The sequence below is a fragment of the Microcebus murinus genome, chromosome 4, assembly GCF_040939455.1.
Source record: "Microcebus murinus isolate Inina chromosome 4, M.murinus_Inina_mat1.0, whole genome shotgun sequence".
Lineage (NCBI taxonomy): Eukaryota > Metazoa > Chordata > Mammalia > Primates > Cheirogaleidae > Microcebus > Microcebus murinus.
The window spans coordinates 32,035,367-32,054,407 of record NC_134107.1 but is presented as its reverse complement, the minus strand read 5'-3'; the positions used below and the strand labels follow the sequence as shown (position 1 = coordinate 32,054,407).

At 46.1% G+C, this 19,041-nt stretch overlaps 1 protein-coding gene across 3 annotated transcripts in view; it reads left to right on the top strand.

Moving 5' to 3' along the window:
- Positions 1 to 19,041, top strand: part of KIAA1549L (KIAA1549 like) — a 273,623-nt gene that overhangs the window by 201,776 nt on the left and 52,806 nt on the right. For 2 of the 3 annotated variants that reach the window (XM_076002045.1, XM_076002043.1), the window contains 3 exons: positions 1,193 to 1,356; positions 6,448 to 6,632; positions 13,177 to 13,304. In XM_076002045.1, coding sequence (XP_075858160.1) covers positions 1,193 to 1,356; positions 6,448 to 6,632; positions 13,177 to 13,304 — 477 coding nt within the window. The remainder of the gene's footprint in view (positions 1 to 1,192; positions 1,357 to 6,447; positions 6,633 to 13,176; positions 13,305 to 19,041) is intronic. The other variant, XM_076002044.1, reaches the window with a different exon arrangement.

Below are 19,041 nucleotides of genomic sequence, written 5' to 3'. Positions count from 1 at the left end.
TGTCCCTGCAGACGAGCTCTTTAGTTACTGTTTTCCTTACTCCGGTTCTAAGAGCCTATTGGGCCTTTGATTGGACTGAAGTGTGTTCCAAGAATCCCCACCAGCGATCCTGGGGGAGACTTAGTCATCTCATGTCAAGGACTTTCCCTTTTTCTTACATTTTCCTACATTAACCCAATTACCCAAAAGTTGAAAGAATTACACAGTGAACACCTATGTTCCCACCGCCTAGAACCCACACGTGACATTTTACTATATATTTTTATACACCTGTTTGTCCATCCATTCCCCCATCAATCCACTTTCTTTTCTGATGCATTTCAAAGTGAGTTGCAGTATGGGTAGACTTCAGCCCTCAACACTTGAGCTTGCATATCATTGACTAGAGTTCGATTTTTGTCTGTTTTAGGTGACATTTACATACAGTGAAATGTACAGATTTTAAGTGTATCATGTGATGAGCTTTGACAAACGTGTACACCTGTGTAACCCCAGTCTCTGTCATGATCTGGAGCATGACCATGGCCGTGGTGGTTAATTCATCCCAGCCTCGCCCCCTAGGGCACCTCTGTTCTAACAGCACATTCTTCCTAGTGACAAGCGTTGTGGTTGCCCTTCTTTACACTGGTTCTGAGAACAGCCTGATCCTTTTGATTAGACCGAGGTGTTCCCAAGCTTCCCAGCCAGCCATTCTGGGGGAGATCCATCTGCTCACTTTCTGTTTTATTCATTGCTCACTCATAGGGTGACTTCACGACAATATTTAGAAGTCATTTTTTCTGTGGCTCTTGTCTCCTGACTCCAGCACACATTTCCAATCCTCAGATTTCTTCTCTCCTCTTCTCTTTGGACTCTTGGACATGGCCAGTGGGGAAAATTGACACTGGTCATCTCTTTCCTCCTCCTCCTCTTGATAACGGCGCAGGCTGGTGTTACGGAGCACCTACTGGAGACCACACCCAGGCATCACAAAGTGATAGCCCCATCTTATAGAGGAGGAAACTGAGCCTCAGAGAGCTTGAGTAACTTGCCCGAGGTCACACAGCTGCAGAGGCAGAGGATTTCTGGCCCAAACCCTCTTATCCTGCACATCCTCCTGTCCGGTGACTCTGGGTTGCAGGGGGTTATGTCTGCGTTGCTGTCCTCCTCCCTGTGCTCCTTGTCATGTGCTTCCTGCTGGCTCTTCCCACAGCCGTGGTGAAGAATCCCCCCAACAACCTGTGGATCATCGCCGCGGTGCTGGCGCCCATCGCCGTGGTCACGGTCATCATCATCATCATCACTGCCGTGCTCTGCAGGAAGAACAAGAACGACTTCAAGCCAGACACCATGATCAACCTGCCTCAGAGGGCAAAGGTAGGCGGGGGTGGTGGGGGCGGGACGGGGCCGGGCCTGCGGGGGCTCTGCCTGCTCCCCCCTCCGGCTTTGGAGGCCACCGCAAGTGCCTTCAGCAGCATCGTCACAGGTTGAAGGGGACCCTTTATTTTAGTATCAGGACCTGGTCGCTCATGCTTATTGTAAGCTTGCTCTGCCGCGTTTCCAAGCGCTCTACATACAGCCACCCTCTCACTCTCTCAGCCCCTCTTTGAGGAAGGACTATCGTTTTACAAATGAGGAAACTGAGGCACAGAAAACTAGGAGCTAGAGTGACCTGAAAGGGCCCTTAGAGCGAATTCAACTGGCCTCCCCCCTTGACACAGGAACAGTATCTCCATCAAGGTCGCACAGCTGGTAAGGAGCAGAACTGATGGTAGGACCAGGTCCGCAGGTTTGTGTCCCCCAAATTCATATGCTGAAGTCCTGACCCCCCAACATGACAGTATTTGGAGATGGCGCCTTTGGGAGGTGACTAGGTCATGAGGGTGAAGGCCCCGGGAATGGGATTAGCGCCCTTGTAAAGGAGGCCCTTCCACCATGTGAAGACACAATAAGTGGGCAGCCTGCACCCCAGAAGAGGGCTCCCACCAGAACCCGACCATGCTGGCACCTTGATCTTGGACTTCCCAGCCTCCAGAACTGGGAGAAATAAATTTCTGTTGTTTATAAGCCATCCAGTTTAAGGTATTTTGTTAGGGTGGCCTGAACTCACTAAGACAAAGTCTCTTGGCTTCTGGTGCAAGGCTCCTGGGGGCACCTTAGACCCTCAGGCCTGTCCTTGTTCCGCGGGCTGGAGGGACTTACCCTCAGAGGCTGCCATGGCGGACAAGCTGCAGAGCCTCGGCCAGCACCCTCCAGTTCAGCAGCTCCACTGACGCCTGTCCTGGGGACCATTTTTCCTCTGTGGCCTCTGTGTCTTTGCACCATCCACTTCCAGAGCCTGGGAGGGAAACGGTCTAGGCAATTCTGAAGACTCGTTTGCCCAGCTCCCCTCCTGACATTTCCCGAGGGAAACAGACTGACTGTGATACCTGACATTTAAATAATGTCTTATAATTTGCTGGGCTCTTCTAGGTCTGTCACCTCATTTGTTCATCACAGCAGCCCTGTGAAGTAGGTCATAGCCAGGGAAGGTTTTAATTATCCTCATTTTACTGCCAAGAAACCCAAAAGAAAGAGAGACTTCAGGACTTTTCCAAAGCCACACATGAGGCCCATTTCTGAGTCTTCGAGCTCTTTCTCCATCATACACCTGCCTGAACCCTGAGCTTTGGCAGGGGGGATCCTCTTCCAGTGCTGAATTTCCCAGCTTTGTCTGCCTGTGCAGGAATGGAACAGTGAATTCCCCCTCACACTTCCTATCCGTTGGAATGCATGTCGGCTTTGGAGATTGTCCTCACGGGGCTACGCATGCCTTAGTTCTTTCTGGGTGATCACACCTCACTTTAGAAAAAAAAAAAAAGGATCAAAGGATTTTTCTTGTTTGTTAAACCAACATACCTGTTGCGAAGCTGCAGCTTGATAGGCACTGTCTCCTGCAGAGCCAAACCCCAAAGAATGTTGTTCTGTTTCTGTTGGGACAAAGGCACCTGCTTCCCAGGCACAAGATGTTGGTAAGAGGTGTACATTGGGAATTACCCAAGCAGTGAAAGATGAAACTTTTCCAAAAAAGGGTATTTCATTTCCTTCTTACCTTAGTTCCAACCTGAGCCTTTTGGACATAACAGTAATTACCAGCATCTAATTGCACCTGCGTCCAGGAACGCAAAACATGCCATACTGAGGTTGTAAGTGGCATCATAGATCAAACTAAGATTTTATTAATCTGCCAAACCGAGTAGGGCAACACATGATTTCAGCATACCTTCTGGCTTGAAAGCTATTTGAAGCTGGGATAGATTAATGTTTGTGGTTTTCCATCGCTTCTTTTGTGTTCCCACCCAGCGCCTTGTGCTCCGTACGATACCTGGCTGACGTTGAAAATCAAGCAAATTTATGTTCCACGAGATGATTGAATTCACTCGTGTGTGGTGGTGCTGGCTGTTTTCCCTCAGTGAGGCTGGGCCACACACGTGGATTTCCAGAGCCCTTTTATCGCAGGAACCGGCAGGGTGGAACTGCCTCTTGCTTGCTGCAGTTCTGCTGCTGTGCAAGCCAGGGACACTGCGGTGTTGGAGAGAGGAGAGGCCGCCCTCGTCCCCTCTCACCACCTCGTGTATGTGAGCAGAATGCAATTAGTGCCGAGGGGCAAGGCAGCATGAAAAAGTGAGCCTTCGCTGTGAATCCGTAGACTAGGAGGATGGTCCCAGGGACATCACTGTGTCTTTAGAATATAAGCAACAGCACCAGGGGACAGTCTGGGGCATCCTTCCCGAGGCTCAGTAATAAACCTAATGTGCTAAGCAGAGGAGGTGAGTGTGGCTTTCCTGGGAGCCTGGACACCTGCACCCTCCTCCTGAGACAAGGTGTCATAGACATACCCTTCTGCCGTGGTTGTCAGCTGGGCTTCTGCAGGCAGAATGTTGAGAAAATGATAAATGCAAGAGGGCCAGGTGTCATGACTCTCATCACCTTCTTTGTTCCTAGCTCACTTCTCTTTACTCTTTGTCATTGGATTTACAACCTTTTTTTTCAATTTTTCCCTTCATATAAATGAAGAGATCATGGCTCCCTGGAACAGGCAACTTTAGGGGAAAGTAGTCCGGGCCATATCCAGATGCAGGTGGCACTTGGAGAGCCCATAATGGCTGGCATGAACATTGGCTTGGGGCAAGTCAGTCACCTGCTAAGAACAGCCAACTGTTTTCTCTCACACACATACTCTCTGTATGACCTCAGGAAAGTTACTTAACATCTTTGTGCCTCAGTTTCCTCATCTGTAAAATGGGGACCCATAATACCTACCTCCTTGAACTATAGTGAGGATGCAGTGACGTAACTGATGTAATGTGCTCAGTACTGTACCAGTAGTATCAAATGAGGCCCAGACTGTGAGCGCCTTGAGGGTGAGGAACCAGGTGTTATTTCTGTTGTGTCTTCAGCACTGAGCACAGTCCGTATCATTGGAACAAAACAGAATAGGATACGGGAGGGGCGGGAGGGGTGTGATGGGAAAGGGGCCCACAGCGCTGAGGCTGGGCGGGTGGGTTCAGCTGGAATGTGAAGGGCCTTCAATGCCTTGCCAAGGCATTTGGGTGCTGAAATACTTTTAATAAGGGAGTGGCAGATGTGGTTTTAAGGAAGATAACTTTGGAGGCTCTTCAAGGGTGACCTGGAAGAGAGCTGAAGGGAAGCCACAAGACTGAGCAGGAGACGGTGAAACAGAGGACCTGTGGGGGAAGGGCAGCTTCCAGAAACATCTCAGAAGTTGAATCCAATGGGCGACCTATTGGTTGTGGGAGGAGCAGGCAATTCAGTATTCTAGGGACATTATTAAGTCATCCAAAGGCAGCACCAAGGAAGGGGAGGGGAAAGAACAGACACAGTCTACCCTTAGCAAACTATTCCAGAAACTCAGTCCCCAGTCCTGGCATCAGAATGTCACTGGTCACCACGTGGATCAGAGTGAGTGCGTGTCTCAGAGAAAGGGGGTGTGACCACACTTCCCCAAGTGAGTTTCCCACATAACTGGGGGAACTGTCCGTGGCAAAGCTCCAGGCAGCCTCAAATAAAGAAGTTTTGTTGGAATTAGCAGCAAAACTCCATCCTGTTGAGACACAGTAGTAAGATTCGGCAGGATAGGCCTCAGTTCTAGATGGTGGGATGTTAAATCTGCCTGGAGCCTTCCCGATGCTTTTGTTAGCTAAAGGAGTCGCTAAAGGAAGAGCTACTGATCGTACCAAGTTCTGATGGACTCTGAATAGCAGAGGTTGAGTTTTATCCCCAGATTTTCTTAAAGAGAATCACTTAGTGTCCATTTCACCTGGACAATGACTTTAGTAGGAAGGCAAACCGTGATGACTACCATCTATTGGGTACTTAGTATGTACTAGGCACTGTGCTGAGTGCTGAACTCGAAATACTTATTTAATCCTTACACCCATCTGGATCCTTAAAGATGGTTAAATATCACTCTCATATACCTGCGCATTTTATTCTCTTTACTTGATTATTGTCTCCATTTACAGGTGAAGGAACCGATGTGCAGAGAATTTCAGTAATTTAGCTAATCAGTGGTGGAGTCAGGACTTGAACCCAGGCAGTCTGCTTTCTGAGCTGCCCCTCTTAACCACCAACCACACTGTCCTGTGCTGCTTTGGGGTGTAAAGCAGAACACAGACACTGCTAGGAATTGCTTAAACATGCCATCTGATTTCTTATCACCCCGCTGATAGGTGTCTGTTGGATTTTGCTCACAGATGCCTCATGCACTTGGATTTCAGACACTGTGCATTAAAACCTTGCCAGTTTCCCAGGAGTGAGTTAGAGGAGCACCAGCCTGCTTAAGAGAAGAAGTCTGGGTTAAAGAGCGATTCCACAAATTCCATTTCATTATTAATGACTGTACTGCTTCACATGTGGTAGCACATTTCCCTCTGTTTCCAGATCTGTGATCACTCTAATACTCAAGGGTGGTGGAGGTAAAACAGATAAGATTATCTTCATTTCTCAGATGAGCAAATTGCGACTTGGCAAAGACGCAGACATACTGTTACACATACAGCTCCATGGGAGTGGAGTTAAGGGGTAACCAAATATTTCTAGGGAAGAGCTAATCCACGGAACCTGTTGAATATATCAATTAAGAATTGTTTCTTATTAGCAGTATCCATTGACTTACAATTCACGTTCTAAAATCCTTGAAAGAAGTTTGTTCTCACACACCTATCTGTGTCTTGTTTACACTCTGAGCAAGTCTTATGTGTAGAGATTCTGTAGCTAGGTAGAATTAATATGGATTCTGACTTTGCAGAGGCAGGAATAACGATTCAGGATTTGAGTTAACTCCTGTTCATCAGAAAGCCAAGGGTAGTGCCGTCGCATGCACTTTGCGGCCTGTCTTCTCTTAAAGCTGTGGTTAGAGTTGCACTTCCCAAGAAATGTGAATGCAGACCCGTGTCCTCTTTGCAGCCTGTGCAAGGCTTTGATTACGCCAAGCAACACCTGGGCCAGCAAGGGGCGGACGAGGAGGTCATTCCCGTGACTCAGGAAACGGTGGTCCTCCCACTGCCCGTGAGAGACGCCCCTCAGGAAAGAGACATCGCGCAGGACGGCAGCACCGTCAAGACGGCCAAGTCCACCGAAACCAGAAAGAGGTACGTGCAGGCCGACTCCTGCCCCTCTGCGCCAGCAAGAGAAATAACAAACGATGAGAACAGCTGATGCCCTCGAGTTAATTCCACTGTTCTCTTTAAAAATTCCCCTTCATGCTCCGTTTGAATGTTTGAAAAGGAGACCGAGGGAGATGACGGGAATCACAATATCTGCATTGTGCAGGCCACCTTGTGTAGGGTTTTCTGTCACTGATAACCACAACAGCAGAGACTCAGCTCCTGTATTTACTATAACAAATTTGGCACCGATGTCACACTTATATTTTTCACTTATATTCAAAGCAGTGCCTTCGATTCAGTGCAGTCGTATTTTACCTGGTGATTTCTGAATAGTTTCCAATTTCAGTTGACACCGTTTATTCGGTTTTTACCAGGAACAGAGAACTCCGACAGGCGGTAGGAGGACAACAGAAATGTACAAGGTTGATCCCCGACCCCAGGGATCTGGTGATGGAGGGGGAGAGAGAGAGAGAGAGAGAGATACCAAGCACCATGTGTAGGGTGCCCACCAGGGAACCCGAGTAGAGGGCTGTAGGAAAGAGAGGAGGGAGAACTTCATTCTAACCAGAAGTATCATGGAGAAAGTTATGCTTTAGCCGAGCCTGGAAGGGTGCGTGGGATCGGGATAGGTGGGAAGAGATAAAGGCATCCAGTGTGAAAGAGTGGGGAGAGATGAGGGGCAGGCACATTCTCTAAATGGTGAGTGTCCCTGGAGTTGAGAGTTCACAGTGGCTGGGGTTTAGTGAGGGATGAGAAGATAGATTAAAATTGCAGAAAGTCTTGACCGCCAGGCTAAGCAGTCTGACCTTTGTTCTCTAGGCTGTGGGCAGCCACTGAAAGTTCTTTAGGAGGGCAGTGCTGTCCAGCCTGTGTGTTAGAGAGACTGCTCTGATGGCAATGTGGATGAGAGATGGGAGAATTTAGGTTACAGGCTGCAGTCTCATTATGAGGACTTTGCAATGGCCTTTTAAAGAAGTAATGAACACTGTGGTAGGCCCTGTTGAATGGCTACACCAACACCCTCTGCCACGTTCTTCTCCCTTGCCTGAGACCACTGTAAAAGTTTGAAAAGTTACATCCTCCCTGTCTCCGTCCTTTTTTCCTCTCCCTTTATCTAACATATTTATTGATCATTTGCTATTTACTCTAGGCACTGGTGATACTGCAGTGAACAAGACAAAACAACTCCTCTGTGGAGCTTACGATCTCATGGGGAGAGATAGGCAAGAAACATATAGAGAAACAAAGTCTGTCTATCAAGGTCAGCTAGAGATGAGTACACGGAAGAAAAGCAAAGCACTGTAAGGGGATAGAGAGCTGGAGAAGGGGTATAGTGCTGTTTTAGATAGGAAGCCAGAGAAGCCCTCTTTGAAAAAGAGACATTTGAGAAAGACCAGACTGAAATGAGGTGTAAGCCCTGAGGCCATCTGTGGGAAGAATGTTCCAAGCAGATGGAACAGTGCATTCAATGCCCAGAGGAGGGAACTTCTTGACGTGCTTGAAGAGGAGCAAGAAGGCCAACAGAGGCAGGACCGAAGTAGGGAGGAAGTGGTAGAAGATGAGTCAGACACGTTGCCTGAGGTTGATCATGTCAGACTTCGCAGACCAAAGGCAGGACTTGGACTGTCAGTAAAGATCAGACATCATTGGGAGGCTTTGAGAAGAGCAATGACATGATGTGACAGCTCACTCTGGCTGCTATGTGGCCAGTAGACTGCAGGGATGCTGAGTAGAAGCCAGGGGCCCCTTAGGAGGCTACTGCAGTAATCTAAGTGAGAAATGGTGGTGTGGACTGCAGCCTGGTGGTGCGAGAAGTGGTTGGAGTCTAGGGACACTTTGAAGGAAGAGCTGACAAGATTTGCTGATAGAGTGTTGTGAGGTTACAGAAATAGAGAGGAGAGCATTTGCCATGGATTGTGTTGGGATAGACTAGAGGAGGAGGAGTTTGTAGGGGATGATCAAGAATTTGGATGTGGGCCTATTAAGTTTGAGATGCCCATTAGATATGCAAGTGGGTGTGTCGAGAACTCAATTAACCAAATGAGTGTGGAGTTTAGAGCAGAGGTGCCGGGTGGGAATATAAACGTGGGAGCTGTCAGTATTTAGTTATGCTATGACACAGGAGGGAATCACCTGGGAGGATATCGATAGAGAAGAGATCCAAGAACTGAACCCTGGGATGTTTTAATGATTAAAGGTCCAGAAGGTCAGGTAGAATCAACGAAGGAAGCTGAACAGTGTCAGGAAGAAGGGCATGAGGAGACCAAGAGAGGGAAGTAGTTTGAGGAGCAAGGAAGGCTTCATCTATATAAAATGCACAAATTTTGTCCTGGAGTCAAGCAACAAGGCTTGACTTCCAGGAGCTGTTGGTACCTCTGAACCAGGTGCAGAGGAACGGAGGATCGGATGTCAGCCTGGGTAGGAAAGAAGGTTGGGGCATGCGGGTTAGTTATCTATTGCTACTCCAAAGCTTAGGAGTTTGAAACAACAGCCATTTATTGAGCCCATGATTTTGGTGGGTCAGCAGTTTGGGCTGAGCTTGGCTGATCTCAGCTGGGCTTGCTCATGCGTGTCCAGTTCCTGGGGCCTCTCCACATGGTCTCTCTTGCTCTAGCAGGCCAGCCCTGGATCTCTCACAGAGTGGTTCCAGGGTTCCAAGGGCAGCTAGAAAGACGGCTCAAAAGTGCAAACATTTTTCAAGTCTATGATTGTGTCAGTTTGCTACTGTCCCGTTGGCCAGAGCAAGTCACACAGCCAAGTCCAGAGTCATTGTGGGAGAGGAGTCCCCAAAGCCAGGTTACAGAGAGGTGTGGGCACATGGGGTCCATTACCACAAGGGTGGACCCAGGGTGGAAGAGCCTGAGCAGAACAGAGTTAAAATGTACAGAGAAGCAATAGACGACTTGTGTGGATTGACTTGCAAGTCATGTTACCTACAGCAATGTTCTCATTATGATCTTTGTCAAATACAATAGAGGCATACTAACCCCATTTAGAGGACACTGAAAAGAAATAAATAGAATTATTAAAATTTGTGTATGAATATAGCACTTCCAGGAAGGATAAAAATTCTACCCATTCTAGTTGAGTAATTTAAGTTGTATAAAGTTGTCTTTAAAAACATTTATTAGAGCAAGCATTTCTTCTGGGATTAACAAGGCATCTACTCTTGATAATCAAACTCAATTACTTACCCCCAAATTTTTATTAAGAAATATTAGCTTGTTCCACAGACCCATTCAGTCTCTGTATATGTGTGTGTGTGTGTGTGTATATATATATATATGAAACAAATACAGATAAAGAAGATAATGTCTATACTGCTTAAGGATTTCTACATTTGCTTCATAATTATACCATAAACATATAATTCTGTTAAGGGCTGGCTGTATCACTGCCAAAGTTATGGGAGGAATCCTCACCTCTGTTCAAGCCCAGCTGACCATGGGATTCAGATCACTTGGGAAGATTTTAAGACACCAAACCCAAGAGAAAACCTATCTCACATCTATGTTTCTGGCTTCCCCATCTTGCCGCATCAGTTTCCTCATCCCTGCGACGTAAGGACTGCCTGCCCTCCCAGAATTGGTCTGTTAGATGATCCAGAAAGTTTTGTAAGTGGAAAATGGAAAAATCAATGACTTGACAGTTGTTGATGCCTCAATTTTAAAAATTATGTTAAAACTGAAATCTGAGATTCAGTCACTTCCAGGAAGCCAGATGGGAGTTGTGAGTCCTTTTCCTCCAGTCTAGGGTCTTTGTGATGCTATTTTGTCGTGTGTGGTTCGGATTGATGGGCCATGATGGAGAATTGGCCTCACAGGGGCAGCAAAAGTGCTCATATGTAGTGATTGATTGGCCATGATTGTTCAGGAGTTGACTAATCCCCACCCCAGGACTGTTCTTCTAGGCTCCCTGTCTGCCCATGTCCTCAGAATGGGGACTAGTAAGTTCAGTAGCCTAAAACTGCAGCCTCACAGGTGACTTTCTTGCTTTCACAGACACTTTTTTTTTTTTGAGACAGAGTCTCGCTTTGTTGCCCTTGCTAGAGTGAGTGCCGTGGCATCAGCCTAGCTCACAGCAACCTCAAACTCCTGGGCTTAAGCAATCTTCCTGCCTCAGCCTCCCGGGTAGCTGGGACTACAGGCATGCGCCACCATGCCTGACTAATTTTTTCTATATATATTAGTTAGCCAATTAATTTCTTTCTATTTATAGTAGAGACGGGGTCTCGCTCTTGCTCAGGCTGGTTTCGAACTCCTGACCTCGAGCAATCCGCCCGCCTCGGCCTCCCAGAGTGCTAGGATTACAGGCGTGAGCCACCGCGCCCAGCCCACAGACACTTTTGAAGAGTGGACACATACACACAAACACACACATGCACGCCAAACCTCACTCTCTGTTTTTGACCAGAAGTTTTGAGTTAATGACTCCATCTAAACGCAAGTCTGTAAACTAATGCAAAAAATAGAGCAGAGTTACCTTTTCTCTACAGAAATTTGCTCATTGACACCTTTCCTTAGAGTGACAGGAACAGCCAGAAAATTGTTTCAGGATCAAGTGAGGGAAAGGGTATGAAAATGCTACAAAAACCATTAAGTATTTTGTGAATGTAAAATAGGTTACAAAAAGCATTTCCCTCCCTTTTTGTATGAACCTAAATGAAAGCCTTTTTGTCCCTGTAAAGCTAGTCAGGAGAGTAGGTGTCTTGAACCATGAGATTCTGAAAACAATTCAGGGCCACATAACTTCTGTGTGTGTGTGGATTTGCACACCCAGCACTCAGTGAGCAAATAGCTGTTGGGTAAATAAATAACATGCATTCAATAAATTAATGCTTTATCTTTGTTATCCAGACTACATTCTTTGTATTACTGGTTTTCTAGGATGTTAAAAGGTATTATGGTGAAACAGATTTGTGGCCAAATAAATTTGGAAATTCTGGATTAAACAAAAACAGATGAATCTCTCTCTGACAGAACTGATCACAGCCTTTGATATGCTAACGTGCATTAGGAATCTCCAAAGAAGGAATATAGTAAACGTTTCCCAAACTTCTACTTGTCTGTGGAACTTTGGTGAGGAACATCTCACTTGGCTCTAGTGTTCGGGGAACGCTCGCTCTTGGCAAATACTGCCTTATCCTGCAGATATCCCAACTTTCATTGTTCGCGGCTATTAGGGTGCTAAAGTGTACAGCCCGAGAATGCTAAATTACCAGGGCGTGAGGAGGAAGGAGGGAGGAGGAGGCAGAGGAGCACCTGCAAGGATGCACAGCTCCCCCACCTCCCTGGGAAAGTGCATCCTCCGTCTTCTATTGCAGGGGCCAGATGCCATTATTTTCTAAATTTGTACGATTGACAATAGCAGAACAAGAGACCTCTAGAAGTCTGCCCCCTGACTGTGTCCCACAGAAGGGAGGCAGTTGGTCTTTCTGCTCAGTTTGCCCACAGGCTGGCATAATCTGAAGCCCAAGTGAACCCCAGCAGAGGTTCTCAAGAGCTTGTTCTCCCACAGAGTTCCAGAAGGTGAGGGTCCCATCTGAGGAAGGGGAAGAAGGCCTGTGACTTGCCAATCAGTGTGAGGGGCTGCCTCATCTGGTGTCCTTGTAGGGGACAGCAAAGGGAAGGTATTCTGGGGTGTGGGTGGAGGGGAACCTGACTCCTAGAGCTCCTTTGCCACCTCCCAACTCTGCCCTGGATGGTATACTTCACCTCCGTGAGCTTCACATTCCTCACTTGCTACACAAGGCTGTCCATCACTAAATCAGTGGATCGTTGTAGTGAGTCATTATCAGTTTGGAAGGCACTCGGTACAGTCCTTGGCACGTAGTAGGTACTCCTGATGGGCAGCTCTTGGAGAACATGGAGTGAGGTCTTCGCATCTCTGCATACCTATATACCTGGCAGTGCCCGGCACAGAGCAGGTGCACAAAAAGTACTTCCTGGATGAACAAATAACTCTAATTAGTTGTCTCAAAATATAAATGGTTACTGGTTGCCACAGTTAAAGAGTGTATATGTGCATGCCTGAGTGTTTGTGCGTGTGTGAGAGATTGACAGTGAAGACCCCAGGGACGGGGCGACTTAACCTTGGTTGTCAGGGTATATGTGGTGTAAAGAGAATAGCCAGAGAGAACTGGGTTTCATGCATGTCCCTGAAGATGCACGTGTGACTCAAACCCTCTGCAACACTATCAGAGTGCCATGTGTTAAAAAGAGGACAAGCTACACAAACACCGTCACCACTGTTTCCATAGTCACGGGCTGATGGAACAGAGACGGACACTCTCTACGGAGCCGAGCACTGGAAAGTGCACTTCAGAACAACCAGCTGCTTAACCCATACTGCAGTATGGGTGGTTTTTGTTGTTGTTGTTGTTTTTCCTTTTCCTATATCATTTCCTCTTTGTCGATAAAACTGGAATGAAAGGCTACAGACATAAACTGTGCAAATAAAATAACCTTGAGAGGCGGCTGCTCCCGTCGAAACTTACCGTCTCCCCTGTTGCTATGGTTACCTCCAGCAGGTCGCCCAGTGAGAATGGCTCTGTCATCAGCAACGAATCAGGGAAGCCCAGCTCAGGGAGACGCTCACCCCAGAATGTAATGGCACAGCAGAAAGTGACAAAGGAGGAGGCAAGGAAGAGAAATGGTGAGAAGCCTTCCCGCCAAGAACCACCCTCAGCCCCTCCCACGCATGCCCGCGCACACATCGTGCACACGCGTGCGCACACTCGCTCAGCGGTCTCAGACCCTCGGTCCTTCCCTCTATCCTGCCCTGTGGGTCTGCTGTGTACCCCTGGGGTTATTCCCTTGCCCCCTTCTCTGAATTGCTCTGTCCCACCTCCTCTACCCCCTGTTCTTATGGAATTGTGCAGTTCCTTAGGAAAAACCCTTTGTAAAACAAATTGACGTTTGCTCAGAGATTTTCCTGATTCCTGAGCGAATCAATGTGATTTTTAGCACCAGGTCCACTCAGGTGGCAGGTGTCTGACATACCGGTCATCTTGGAGATTTCCCTCATTTTCTTGCCCTGACTCCCCTGATAAGTTTCAAGGGTTCTGTCTGTACCACTGAGTCCAGGCTTGCAAATCTACCTCTCTCAGAAAAAAAGAAAGAAAGAAAAAGCACATTTGCCATAAAAAAAAAAATCTACTTATGCTTCTGTCTGTATTCTTCAGGGGCACTTAACTATTTAGTTTCTCTGTCACACAGATGTTTTCCCTTCCTACAGGGATTGGTGTTGGGGTTTATTCGTAAGTGGCAATGCAGTGGCATCATCTGTAGATGCACCTGTCAACGTCCTTGTGCAGCTTCCCTCTCCCGATCCACCTTTTGCTCCAACCCTCATCTCCACTGGATCCTTCTGTGTGTGATGCTGGCTTACTGCTGGTTTTCAGATCATGGAAAAATTCCTTTTGGGTTTTAAAAGGTTTGTGGGTGGAGCCTTCCAGAAATGCCCGGTGAAAAGCTAAACACTCTGGCATTCTGCTTAGCTGTGCTTCCCTTTTAAAGGAATTGGTGTAGTTCAGGCACTCTTTCTTAAAGCCAGTGCCAGAATATTTTTGTGTTTTCAAATGTCACTTACTTATTTTTTCTGACTGAAAAAAAGAAAGAGAAAGGGGAAAAAATAATGACACAATAGATAAGTATTCTGCAGGGAAGATGTGGTCCCTGTGCCCATTTCCAGCTATTATATAAAGCACTTGGTTTAAACTGTCATACCTATTCGGTTCTTGAATGTTTTCTTCCCTTGAATTCTGCATCTGCATGCCCTGTGTCATAGGGACTGAGCTTTCCACCTCAGAATTAGGGTGCAACCCATGGGATTTTCCTCTAATATCTGCCCCACCTTGGACCACCAGAAATCCTGCCATCAGTTCCCTGCCAAGTGAGCACACGAAGAGTCCAAGTTACTCTAGAACTTGGGAAGGGGTCTTGAATTCAGCAATTTTCTTTTCTTTCTTCGCAGCACGAGGTGCTAAGAGAGTGGGTAGAGGGAGCGAGGTGACAGCAGAGACGATGGACAGTGAAGCCATAGGGGAAGGGGGAAGGTGGTTTTAACTAAGTACTGCAATGGGCATTGCCACCTGGCTAAGATGGTGCCACCCGCCCTCCCAGCTCTGCCTCCTTCCTCCCCACTCCCACCCTCTCCCCTTTCCGTCCTCCCTTTATATACTTCCTGGAAATGTATAAAGTCAAGTCAAAGACCACCCACTCCTCCAGATGCGCCAACTCACCCACCCCAGTCCTCAAAGGATCCTGAATAACTCAGTGTGTCTTTCTCTGACCTTTTTACTATGCATGTGGCAATACACATGTGTCTTTGTTTTATAATCAATGTGCACATTGTTCTGCGCTCTTTTGCTCATTTAAAAATGTGCAATATATAAACTCCTCTGTCAGTCCATACACATTTAACAAAGTGGTGACATTCCCCCTTTCCCATATTTAATCTATGGAGGAAGAGTGAGCAAGGCCAGTTCCTGACCCCATCTCTCCCCCCAACCCCCGGCTAGTGAAACTCTGGCCTGCTGTTAATGTCCTTGGCTAGTCCTGTCTGTCCTCTCTGCCTGCCTCCTTATTCTGTTTATGTCACTTTGATTATTTAAATGTCAGCTTCAGAAACAGCAGATAGGTACATGAATAAAATGCAACTACTGTACCAAGTGCAGGTTTTTACTTGTTTGTTTTATTAGAAAGCCATCCTTCCCAGGTTTTGGGTGCTTGTTTGGTTGTACTGGATTCTTTTTTTTTTTTTTTTTTTTTGAGACAGAGTCTTGCTCTGTCTCAAAAAAGAGACAGGGCTAGAGTGCCCGGGCTAGAGTGCCATGGCATCAGCCTAGCTCACAGCAACCTCAAATTCCTGGGGTCAAGCCATCTTCTTGCCTCAGTCTCCCGAGTAGCTGGGACTATTGTACTTGATTCTTGTCAAAAGTAAACCCATTGAATTTTCAGGGTAGGTCACTTATATTTCATCACACATTTCTACTCAATGAGGTTTGGGTTTTAAATTTTCCAATAGAAATGATAAGGCCAACTTGTTTTGTATAAAACTCAACAGACACAAAAGCATATCAGATTTCTAGGAGGGACCTTCATTGAAACCTACACTTATCTTTTTAAAAAAAAAAAAAAAGACAGGGTTTTGCTCTGTCGTCCGTCTAGGGTACAATGGTGCAATCATAGCTCACTGCAGCCTGAAATTCCTGGGCTCAAGTGATCTTCCCATCTCAGCCTCCCAAGTAGCTAGGACTACAGGGGCATACCACTATGCCTGGCTAATTTTTTATTTATTTTTATTTTTATTTTTGTAGAGAAGGTGTCTCAATATGTTGCCCAGGCTGTTCTTAAACTCCTGGCCTCAAGGTGTACTGCTGCCTGGACTTCCCAAAGTGCTGGGATTACAGGTGTGAGCCACCACACCCAACTGCTTGTCCTTTTATATCAGATGGCTCCATTTTGTCATAATACTAGGTTAGAGTTAACCAATGAAATCAATAGTGAATTTTATTGGTTTTGAAGATGAACCAAAGGAAGGAAGGAGGGATGTAAATAACATTGCATAGAACTATGGAGAAAACAAAAAGGTATATTTTCATCACCTCGCCAGCTTTCAAAAAGTACTGACCACTTTTTGTGTGAACATGGCCTATGAAAATAGATTATTCTGTTGGTATAGAATTTTCAAATTCTGTTGTCTTATGGTTTAGTATCTATTTCTCATAGAGGCTAGGGTTGCTAAGGTTAATTAATAAATATTAATGTACTGGGCTATTATTCTAAAACTGTTTTTGTTTTCCACCAAGTTCATTGCATCTGTAGCTTCTAATATTCCCTTTTTGTGAAAATAAGAATTTTAAAAGGAAGACACTGTCCTTATAGTATCATGGTTGGCATGGGTCCTTGTAGCCAGATAGCCTCATTAGTTATCACAGCTGCAAGGCAGTTGTAGAGTTGTAGAGTCATGGTGATGCTTAGATGTAAGTGAGAAAGTTAGATGTGAGAGCTAGGATTTTGAAAGCAAAAACAACTTAATGCTTTCTCAGCCAAATACAGACATTTGAATTTCTGAGCCAACCCAGTGTCACCTTAGAAAATGTTTTCTGGGAAGAAGTTAAAAAGTAAGTCTAAGAGTAAATAGGACGTAATACCTGTCTTTGCATGTTGAGTCATCCAGGGGCAAACAACACCCCTAAGCCCTTTGGGTCCTCCTTCCTTTATGCCACTGAAAGAGTTCACTGTTAAGCTCAGAGTCTATCACATTTTGCCTCCTAATGGTTGTGGGGCAGGTGAGGCAGGAGGAAGACAAGAGTCAGAGACTTCAGAGAATAAATGACTACTTTCTTAGTAGGGGAGCTCTTGGAGGAGAGGTCTGGGATTAAAAGATAAAGGAAGATTTGTCAGAGATATCAGCTCAAAAACACAGTTTCAGGTTTTCTTCTTTCTTTGCCTTCCAATGAAATGAAGACTTGTTTTTTATCTAATAAATAACAACATATGGTAGTGATGCCATTTGTAGATTATTTGTCTTTGATGAAACTTTCAGACAGTGCATGTGTTGTTTAAGAGCATTTTCTGTCTCACGTGGGGGGTGGGAGGTGTCTCCCCATGCCAAATCAGACATGAAGAAATGAAATCTCTTTTTCCAACCTGACTTACTGAAATTAACACCAACAGTGCAAACAAGGCAGAACTAGATACGAGATAGGTGTTTAGTGGCATTGACTGTGATGTGGTGATATTCTAGGTCACTTCCATGGTTTAACTGTGGCACCCTGTCCTTGACCACTCTCCCATGCTTTTTTCCTTAGGGACTAATTGTGCATTAAAAATCCCCATGAACCTGCTGTGTCCACACAACATTTTAATGCATTAATATTTAATGCAGTGCCATTTAATGCATTTTTCCATAAAGTCTTTTTTGGAGGGAGGATAACTAATTATTTTTCTCTTAAGAATTCCTAGAGGAATTGTCGTGCAAATCTGAATATGACTTTTTTTAAAAGCAAAGATGAAAAATAACTCTAGCTTGTACAATGTCTGAGGTGTCATTTCCTTGTCCCATTATAACTATGCTGTCCACCTTACCCTGTCCTCAGGGTGGGAGGTGAGGTTGTCACAACCCCAAAGGGATAAAAATGCTAAGTACCATCTATTCACCCTCTGAACAGTTTAGGGATAACATGCCTTTAACTTCCACGTGGTTACCTGTTCTGCAGGAACTAACAATATCCCCTTTTCTCAGTCAGGGAAGTTGTGTCATTCATTCCTTCACTTTTATTCAACAGATCCTTATGGAAGGCAGACTTCCATAGCCACTGTTAAAGGCAATAAGCATCAGCCTTTCGAAAGGTGGGCAAGCCTGGGGCTTCTACTCTAGTGGCGGGGATGAGGGCAGCCTGTAAGTCAATACAACAAATCAAGAGTGATAAGTGCTGTGAAGAAAACATAGCAGGGTGATGGCGGGGGGGGGTGTGTTTTAGATTGATGGCTAGGGAAAGTCATTTTCAAGCTGGAACTTGAAAAGTAAGAAAGAACTAGACATGGAAAGATCCGAGGGAAGAACATTCTGAACACAGGGAACAGCTAATGCAAACTCCTGCAGTGGGCGTTAGTCTGATGTGCCCAAGAAGCCCACTGTGGCTGGAGCAGAGTAGAGAAGGGGAGAGGGAGGAAGTGAGCTCTGTGAGGTGGCCAGTGCCAGACAGGATGGGACTTTGGGGGTACGGCTGTGGTGTTATTCCGAGAGAGATGCAGCCTTCAGAGGCTTCGGATCAGAGGAGGAATGTGGTCAGGTTGCCTTATAGAAAGGGAATTCTTCCTGGCTTCCAGTGGAATATGTATTTTAGGGGTGAGGAACAAGAGGGGAAGCCCAGAGGTAGGAGGTTTTTCAGGAGGGCTATAAGTTATTTATTGCCACTAACATATCACTCTAGCAATCTACAATGACAATCTACATTTATTATTTGTATAATGTATGTGGGTCAGGAATTTAGAAGTGGCTTAGCTTGGTTGGTGATTCTTGCTTGGAGTCCCTCATGAGATCACGGTTAAGATGTTGGCCTGGGCTATAGTCATCCAAACTCTTGACTGGCCCTTAGAAGATAGCCACTTGTGTGGCTGTTGGCAGGAAGCCTCCAAGGTCCTTGCCACGTGGACCTTTCCGTGGGGCTGCTTGGGTGTGTCCACATAACATGGCAGCTGGCTTTTCCTGGAGTAAGTGATCCAGGAGAGAGCAAGGTGGAAGCCACAATGTTCTTTAACGACCAAGCCTTGGATGTAGTACACTGTCATTTCTGTCATTTCCTATTGGTTGCACAGATTCATACCCATTCATTGTAGGTGTGAATATTGGGAGGTGAGAACTATTGGGAGCCAGCACAGAG